Consider the following 8,423-nt stretch of genomic DNA (forward strand, 5'->3'; position numbering starts at 1 on the left):
AGACAGCCCTGCAGGCTGGCGGAACGAATAGAAGGACCTCGGCAGCGCGGCAGTAGAGTGCCGGTTTATGGCTGGGGCTGGCAGAGCCGAGAAGCCCGCCAAAAGCCGGGTCTCGGAAGCGACTTAGAATCGCACCTAACCATCCGGAACGTGGGCCAAAAGGGTCTCGTTTTCCCTGGCTGTAATCACCACTGCAGTGGTTGCCTACAGTCCCAGTCAAGCCTTGCCCTCCCCACGCAGTGAAAATGGGGGCATGCCGGGATTTGTAGTTCGCGCCTGTGTGGCGTGTCATTTGCGTACATTACTGGGTGGAATACGAGAAGGTACCCTGTCAACGCAGCCTAGAGACTAGGACCCCGAGTAGTAAAGGTGTCAGCACTCTGTGCTCTTGTCATATTGATTAAAGACTCTAGTGGGTGCATGTATTTCCCATACAAATTTTACCCGAAAGTCGATCGTAAGGGGCTGAATCAGGCAGTTCTCAATTTTGCGTCTGCAAGACGAGTTCTCAGTTCCGAGTTCTTTTCTGGCTTATCCTGGGACACCTCTGAGTTGTGGGGCTTCGCTCTTGTCGTCTTTAAGTGGACAGCGCGCATGCGCTAACTTCCTCTTTTTCCGGCTGGAACCATGGAGGGTGCAGAGTAAGTAGCTCCTCGCTCACTCGAGAATCCTTCTCCATCCACGAATCCAGCGACTTTTTGTCTCGTTTTCCCTCGGTCTGGCTGTAGCCTGTACCTTTGCCCATTTGTCTGTGTGTTTATGACGCCCTGTGACGCTGGTGGAGGCGCCGGGCAAAGATAGGATGCAGATGGCCTTGGGTCAGAGGTTTTGGAGATACTGGGAACGCGGTGTGAAAGCCTAACTATGTACGGGACCGGCGAGTTTTCCAATGCCCTTTCAAGGGAGGTGCAGAACCTTTGAATTGCGGTCATCTTAACACGTATTTGGCCCAGTCGTCCCCGTCGTCAGGCCTTTGCTTTTAGCATGTGGAACTTCAGACCTGAACCAAGGTGGTAGCTGGGAGGTGTTTGTTTGTTTGTTAATTTTCTTGAGAATTCCAGGCCCCCTTCTTGCAGTAGTTTCTCAGTCTGTGTTAACTTTGTTGTGGATATTTTAGTTGTCGGAGGTCAGGACAGATGTGAATTTATTGTATTTTCTGTGAATTCTGTGTATTTAAGTGAAGTGGTCTGTGGTAAAGGCGAAGATTATCGGTATAAAAACTCTCTAAGCTCTATTTTTCACCATAACTTGCTAGAGAGCAGCTGAAGATAGAAATGTTTAGAGCCAGTGATGGTAGTGCTGCTAAATGGCAAAGCCTGTGCAACACAAGAGTAATGCGGTATTGTGTGCTGTTTGAACTATTAATAAAGTTCTGTTTGCTAACGCTAGAGAGAAGAAAAAGAAGGTTCCTGCTGTGCCAGAAACTCTCAAGAAAAAGCGAAGGAATTTCGCAGAGTTGAAGATCAAGCGTCTGAGAAAGAAATTTGCCCAAAAAATGGTAGGTAAATTTTTTTAAGGCACTTAACCTGTAAAGAGAGGCCTTGTGTTTGGGTTGAAAATAGGTGAGTGTTCTTTCTCAGCAAGGCTTGTGGACTTCACCTACTGTACCAGTGAGCTGGATCATCGGCTTTTTAAAAGTGTTTTTAATTGGAGGTAGTGTCTGCACATTGAAATGTTAACGAATGCTCTGACAAGGAAAAAGTTTCAAGGGGAAATTACTCTTTCTTCTGAACGGGTGGTGGTGACTGTATTTGGGAGCTAAGAATCAGATGAATAACTGGTATTGGTTTTCAGCTTCGAAAGGCAAGGAGGAAGCTTATTTATGAAAAAGCTAAGCATTACCACAAGGAATACAGGCAGATGTACAGAACTGAGATTCGAATGGCTAGAATGGCAAGAAAAGCTGGCAACTTCTACGTACCTGCAGAACCCAAATTGGCATTTGTCATCAGGATCCGAGGGTAAGTTCAGTTTTAACCGCATTCTGGTTTTGAAGGGAAAGTTACACAGTCTCAGCAAAACTTCCCGTTAACTTCTTGGGAGCGTTGGTTCTGGAACATTGGAATAGAGATATTTTGGTCATACCTAGAACGGGGTGGGGGGGTGGGTAGTATTTTAATGGTTTAGTTGCAAGTGCTGTGTCCGCAGCTCTCTGAGCATCTGACTTTTGTTCAGTGTCCTGGATGTTATTTTCAAAAAAAGCTAACAAAGACAAATACAAAGGTAGGATGGGGTAAAAGGGCCTGGGGAAGTTTGAAGTGTCAAAGGTATGTATCAAAGATCACTTATTTGTGAAAGAGGCAGGTTGGGACACGGGCTAGAATAAGCTAAGAAATGCCAGTGGTCTTCGTAACAATTCCTGTTTATTTAGGTGGGACTTGAGTTGTGCCGAATCATAACGGTTACTTTCTTATCCTCTATTAAGAATTGGGTTAAAGCTCAGTGCATTTTGTCCTTTTTTTTCACTGCAGTATCAATGGTGTGAGCCCAAAGGTTCGAAAGGTGTTGCAGCTTCTTCGCCTTCGCCAGATCTTCAACGGCACCTTTGTTAAGCTCAACAAGGCTTCAGTTAACATGCTAAGGATTGTGGAACCATATATTGCATGGGGGTAAGTCTGTCTTTTCCTTTGAGTTCTTTTTGGCAAATTGGCTCTGTTGACGAGGTGCATTTGAGGTTTTTTGATGGTGATAACCTTAGTGTATTTGGTCATTTATGTCTGTTTTTCATATATCAGGTACCCAAACCTGAAGTCAGTGAATGAATTGATCTACAAGCGTGGTTATGGCAAAATCAACAAGAAGAGAATTGCCCTGACAGATAACACATTGATTGCTCGATCTCTTGGTAGGTTCTACCTATTTGGGGAAAGGTTTGATAATTAGACAAAGTTGATTTTTCTATCAACGAATCTTCCCATGTTCTCTACAATGCAGAAGTTTATGGAAGATGTAAGTTAAGATTTCGTTGGCTTGAGTATTTGTAAATACAGCCGTGTATTTCCTTCTTTGTTGCTTTATTCTTAATTTACTTTAAACTATCATAGCCTCTGATTGTCCTTGCTGGATATCTTAATCTGTAAAAACAGCTAGCAATTTTTAATGATCTTAATGTTCAGGTAAATACGGCATCATCTGCATGGAGGATCTGATTCATGAGATCTACACTGTTGGAAAACGTTTCAAAGAAGCAAACAACTTTTTATGGCCCTTCAAGTTATCTTCTCCACGAGGGGGAATGAAGAAGAAGACCACCCATTTTGTAGAAGGTGGAGATGCTGGCAACAGGGAAGACCAGATCAATAGGCTTATTAGAAGAATGAACTAAGGTGAGTAGCTGCATCTCGATAGAAGTTTATTTAGTAATAAGGGTAAAAGTGGTGTTAGTCTCCTACTTTTTCCGTTAAATATTGATAAGGGTTTGGTTGGGTGCTAAGCAATATTGTTTAAGGGGGAAAAGCCAACCATGTTATCTGTACAGTTGGTTTGATTGTTCCTTCCTTTTGAGGGGCATTTATGGAGGAAAGAAAAGGCCCAGGGTTTTATCCTACTTAATGGAAATTGAAGTACTTTCTTATAATTTTCTCATTTATGTTAATTCTAATCTATCAAGGTGGTTTCTTTAATGAGATTTTTTTTTCCCCCTTTCAGGTATCCACCATGATTATTTTTGTAATCTGGTCAGTTAATAAACAACTACTTTCAAATTAGAATGTGTTGTGACTTTTTGCTAGACTCTGCTGTCCTTTAACTATTGGGACAAATCTTGATGTGTGATAAGAGTAAGCTGTCTTTTTCTTAAACTTTTAAAATTTTTATTTATTTTGAGAGAGAATCCCAAGCAGGCTCCAGGGATCGAATGAACTGTGCCAAGTTTTGCCTTTGTGTACGAAACTGGGGTCTGGTTTGTATTTTGGTGGAAAACATTCCTTGGGTTTATTAAAAACTCTCTTGTGAAAAGAAAAAAATCTTTTCACTTTTTTTTTTTTTAATTTTTCACTTTTTAATTGTGCCACTGAGTTAGCCAAGATGGGTCTGTTCTAAGGAAGCCTGTTTCATAGACTTATGTGCATGATTTATAGGTAAGGTAATAAAAATTATTGAATTATACTGTTGATGAAATTCCATCTGCTGAGGCTTGGTTTTTCTATAAAGTACTGTGTGAACATGTTTTCCTTTTGCATTCCTTTTTTGTTTTTTGCTGTGTATCTTCACCTATCCTGGTGAGTTTCTGATAATACCATTATATATGTTAGAAAAGGAAAAATGAAATTGCTGCCCATGGATGCCACTTATTTTGGAACACCCTCAGAACTCCTAATGAAACTAGTGAGCAAAAGCTTGAAATAGAAAAGATTAGGTATTTTATAAGTAACATTTTTATATATTGTATATATCTCAGATTAGTGAGCTGCAGGTTTTCGGTATAGAACATGTGAAGTAAGTACATCTAATAAAAGAAGTTTTTGCAGTCTTCATTGTGCCAGTGGTGTGATGAACAGGTGCCCTGTTCATTCCTTTGACACTTGCACTAGGATCGTTACTTCTTAGTATTTATATTTAGTAATTCAAATTCTCTAGACTTGGAAGCAATCTCTCTGAATTAGTGAGTTTATGGTCAGTGAATTCAGAAAAATTGAGAAGATTCTTAATAAAATCAGTGTTACATGTTTGAGTGTGGCAGGGTTTTGCAAGAAATAGGGTATCTTGGTAAACACTATGAATAGTCTGGTACATTTGTTAATAGCCCACGAATGGTGGACACATCACGCAAAGTAGCGAAGCTTTTGAAGCTGGTAAGGAATACGAACGTGTAGGATAAAAAAACTGACAAAGTATATTGGCTGTATGTGTGTTCTCTGCAGGCACTTTTCTGTTTTCCGTCTGGGAAGTCCAGTTCTCCATATAAATTACTTTCAAAGTGGGGCCAGAGGCTGAGTAGGGAGGAGTTGGCAGATGTCTAATACCACTATAGAAAACTCTCAAGCACTTGCTTCAGAAAAGGGGTATGAAAATATTTTGTGAACTGTTAAAACTTCTTGAAATGCAGCTGGCAAAGCTAACTTAGAAAAGCTACCTCCTAAAGGGGACTGTCCACTAGAAGGCTAACCAAACTTTGAAAGTCTGGGTCCTGCCCAGCAGGTTGTCCTACAAAAATTCACCCCACAAATGTAAATTTGCATTTCTACCCTTTAACATTCTAGCTTCATAAAAATCTTCTGCTAATTACCCCAGTCTCTTCAAGTCACAAAGTTTAGTTGTGCTCACTGGTTTTTTAGCAGGTGTTCCCTCAAATTACTTACCTTTGAAAGTTCCTTCATGGTTGGCTGGATTGAGTGCTGGCTCTGAAGCCAAACTGGTTCATACCCAGCCTTCACTTAATCATTTGGGCCAATAAATCTGTTTCTTAGCAAAATAGGGGAAATTGTGCATAATACCATAGGATTTTAATGATGTCAGTTCATGTAAAATGCTTACAGCAGTTCCTGGCTAAAAGTACTAAGTACTATGCAACGTGAGCACCTCGCAGGGGCATACAAATGGAGATGGCCTCTACTTTCTCGTGTGTCAGTCTAACGGGCAAGGTAGACAACGCAAGTAATGTGAGATAAGTGCTACAGGGATGTCTAGATGTATCTGCTTTTTGGGGTGTTGGGACAACCTATGGGGGAAATTGACAACATTCTACCCCCACTGTTTGCATTACAGATTTGGTATCAAACCAGCCAAAACATTGCTTTCATACAGGTGCCTCCCTTCTCTAGGGTAATAAAACATGTAAGGCCAGCCTTTTTGTCCCTCCTAACCGGTACCTGACAGAGTAGGTGCTAAGTTTTTGTTTACTGTTGGTGCTGTAATAAATTACAAACTTTGACTTAAAACTCAGATTTATTGTCTTTAACAATTTCAGGGGTAAGAAATCTAGATTTGGTTTCATTGGGCTAAATTGGTGTCAGTAGGCCTGCCTACCGTAGCTCTGAAGGCTAGGAGAGAATCATTTTCTTCCATTTTCTAGCAACCACTTGGCATTTCTTGGCTTATAGGCAGGCCATGCCTCAGTCTTCAAAGTGTAATCAATCTCTCCTTCCATTCTTCCATCATCACTGGCTCTGATCCTCTGCCTCCTCCCTCTTATAAGAACGCTTGTGATCAAATTGTGCCACCCAGATAATCCAGGATAATCTCTACATCTCAAATTGCTTAATTTAAGTGCATCAGCAAAGTCTCTACATTAAGCAGCGTGTTCGCAGGTTCCAGAAATCATGGCAGGGAAGTGTTTTGGGAGGGCTATGTGATCTTTATAGCAGGTAGCTATATTTTTTCTTGTTCCTCAAAAATGACAAGCTTCTAATGTAGGGTCTTGGCCCTTGTAATCTTCTGTCTGGAACACTCAGCCCTCAGGTCTTTGTACATTGCTTCTTTTTCGTTCTGGAAAAGGGTTTTTTCTCTGACACATCTCCATATAACCCTGTATTTTTCATAGTACTTTTTATTACCTGCAATACTTTTTCCATTTATTCTTGTTGCTTTTCACAGCCTCTCAAAGTTTTGAGAATATGTACCGAAACCACTGTAAGGTTTGAGCGTTTGCCGTCTGTTCTAGCACTTAGAATAGACCTGTTGCATTGCAGGCCTTTTGCTTTTTTGATTGACTCGAGCCTCTTAAGAGTAATAGCAATTTTGGGGCGCTTGGGTGGCTCAGTCCATTAAGTGTCAGACTTCAGCTTAGGTCATGATCTCGCGGTTCGTGAGTTCAAGCCCTGCATCAGCTCTGCTGACAGAGCCTGGAGCCTGCTTTCCTTTCTGTGTTTCTCTCTCTCTCTCTCTCTCTCTCTCTGCCCTTCCCCAGCTTGCACTCTCTCTCTCAAAAATAAGTAAACACTAAAAGTAAATGAATGAACCAAAAAGTAATAGCAATTTAAAATTTGGATTTTCCAGTTGCTGGCATGTTATTCTTGATGAATGCTGAGAGGAGTGGCGCCTGCATTGTGGGTTCATGGGTATATGTATTACTGTAAAGGACTCAAAAAGTGAGTTATTGTGTAGGGATAATAGTTTGTGAAAATAGAACAGCATGTTAGGGGAATATAGGAGATGGTTCATGCTGTGCAGATTGGGAAATTTCACAAAGGAGGTAGAATTTGGACACCTGGTGATAGAAGAGCAGGCAGGAGCCAACAGTTGGGAGACAATGCAGTGGCAGATGTGATAGCAAAACTCAAGAGCAGACCATTTAATAACAGTTGATCACGTATTGACTGCTAGTGTACACTTAATCCACATAATCCTCCCTCAATTGTCTCCATTTTGCAATCACAAAACCGATTAATTGGGGGATGGGTCCCAGGCCTTGCCCTTTAAATTCTCCACGTGAGTTTTAATGTGCAGCCTATTCCATTAGGTAAGTATACCACTGTCCCCATTTTTAAGATGAGGGGTTAACTCTCCCTCCCTCCCCCAGGATCACCCAAATAAGTGGTGTGGCTAGTATTAGGTTCCAGGCCTAATTTGAGTTTTCTTAACCAGAGGAGCTAAGGAAGGTGAGTAGGGAGCTTGATGAAAACAGAAAAGTGTGTTTGGGAGCACCTTCAGTTTTGTCGAACCTGAAACCGTGTATTTTACTAGGGCTAAACTTGCAGCCCTATTTGGGGTCCAGAAATGGAGGCAGAGGGTTTAGAATATAATTTGGCAAAAGTATTGATGCTAAGATCCTACCGCGCAAGTCAAGGTGCTAGGTTTAACTGGGGAGAGGACACCTAACCTTTCACCAAAGAACTTAGACAAAGGACATATAGAACATGGAATGCGGGTTGCCATGGTGAGGGGACTGGGGGTGGGGGGTGGGGCGGGGATGACTGTCACTTAACCTAAGATGGGCTGGGCAAGTATTGCTGGGCTGTTTGAAAGTTCCAGACTCATCAATACACCGGAGAGCCTGGTTAGTTTGAATCTTAAAAATGCAACCCAGGGAACTGCATATCACCAACCTGGTCCAGCCGCCCACTACGCACCCTGTCGATGCATGACACAACTTTTCGTGCCCCACTGACCTTGTGCCACCACTGACTCCTATACACCGGCCTTGTTTCAGCACCCTCCCTCCCACCCCTGCAGCTGTGACTGCAAAGGCCGTGGCACCGATAGTAGTTGTCGAGTGAGTCCTAGCGGCCTCCTAGCCGCCCAAGTGCTTTCCTGGCGCGGCACCCCAACTGTTGGTCCCTGCTACTGGGGCCGCGGCCGGTGACCTCGCGCGGGAGGCAACCGGAAGCCCCTGGCGCCTGGCAACCGGCACGCAACGGGCGGGCGGGGCTGCAGCCACCGGAGCCGCAGGCCGGGCCGGGCGGGGCTGAGCGGCGGGCGTGCCGCGCTCCCGAGCGTCGCCGGGCTGCCGGCCGCCGAGCATGTTCGCCCCGAGAGCCGCGCCC

General features: G+C 43.2%; 1 protein-coding gene across 1 annotated transcript; it reads left to right on the forward strand.

Moving 5' to 3' along the window:
- Positions 1 to 613: 613 nt before the first annotated feature.
- Positions 614 to 3,710, forward strand: RPL7 (ribosomal protein L7). The gene is made up of 7 exons (XM_030304193.2): positions 614 to 641; positions 1,390 to 1,498; positions 1,795 to 1,961; positions 2,472 to 2,609; positions 2,736 to 2,845; positions 3,117 to 3,326; positions 3,649 to 3,710. Exons 1-6 carry the CDS (start codon positions 628 to 630, stop codon positions 3,323 to 3,325), a joined length of 747 nt encoding a protein of 248 aa, XP_030160053.1. The 5' UTR covers positions 614 to 627; the 3' UTR covers position 3,326; positions 3,649 to 3,710.
- The last annotated feature ends 4,713 nt before the right edge of the window (positions 3,711 to 8,423 follow it).

This window comes from Lynx canadensis, chromosome F2 (genome assembly GCF_007474595.2).
Source record: "Lynx canadensis isolate LIC74 chromosome F2, mLynCan4.pri.v2, whole genome shotgun sequence".
Classification (NCBI taxonomy): domain Eukaryota; kingdom Metazoa; phylum Chordata; class Mammalia; order Carnivora; family Felidae; genus Lynx; species Lynx canadensis.

Coding starts and splice junctions, on each gene's coding strand:
- RPL7 (XM_030304193.2), top strand. Junction 1,962..2,471: donor TTTGTCATCAGGATCCGAGG/GTAAGTTCAGTT, acceptor TTTTCACTGCAG/TATCAATGGTGTGAGCCCAA. Junction 2,610..2,735: donor GAACCATATATTGCATGGGG/GTAAGTCTGTCT, acceptor TTCATATATCAG/GTACCCAAACCTGAAGTCAG.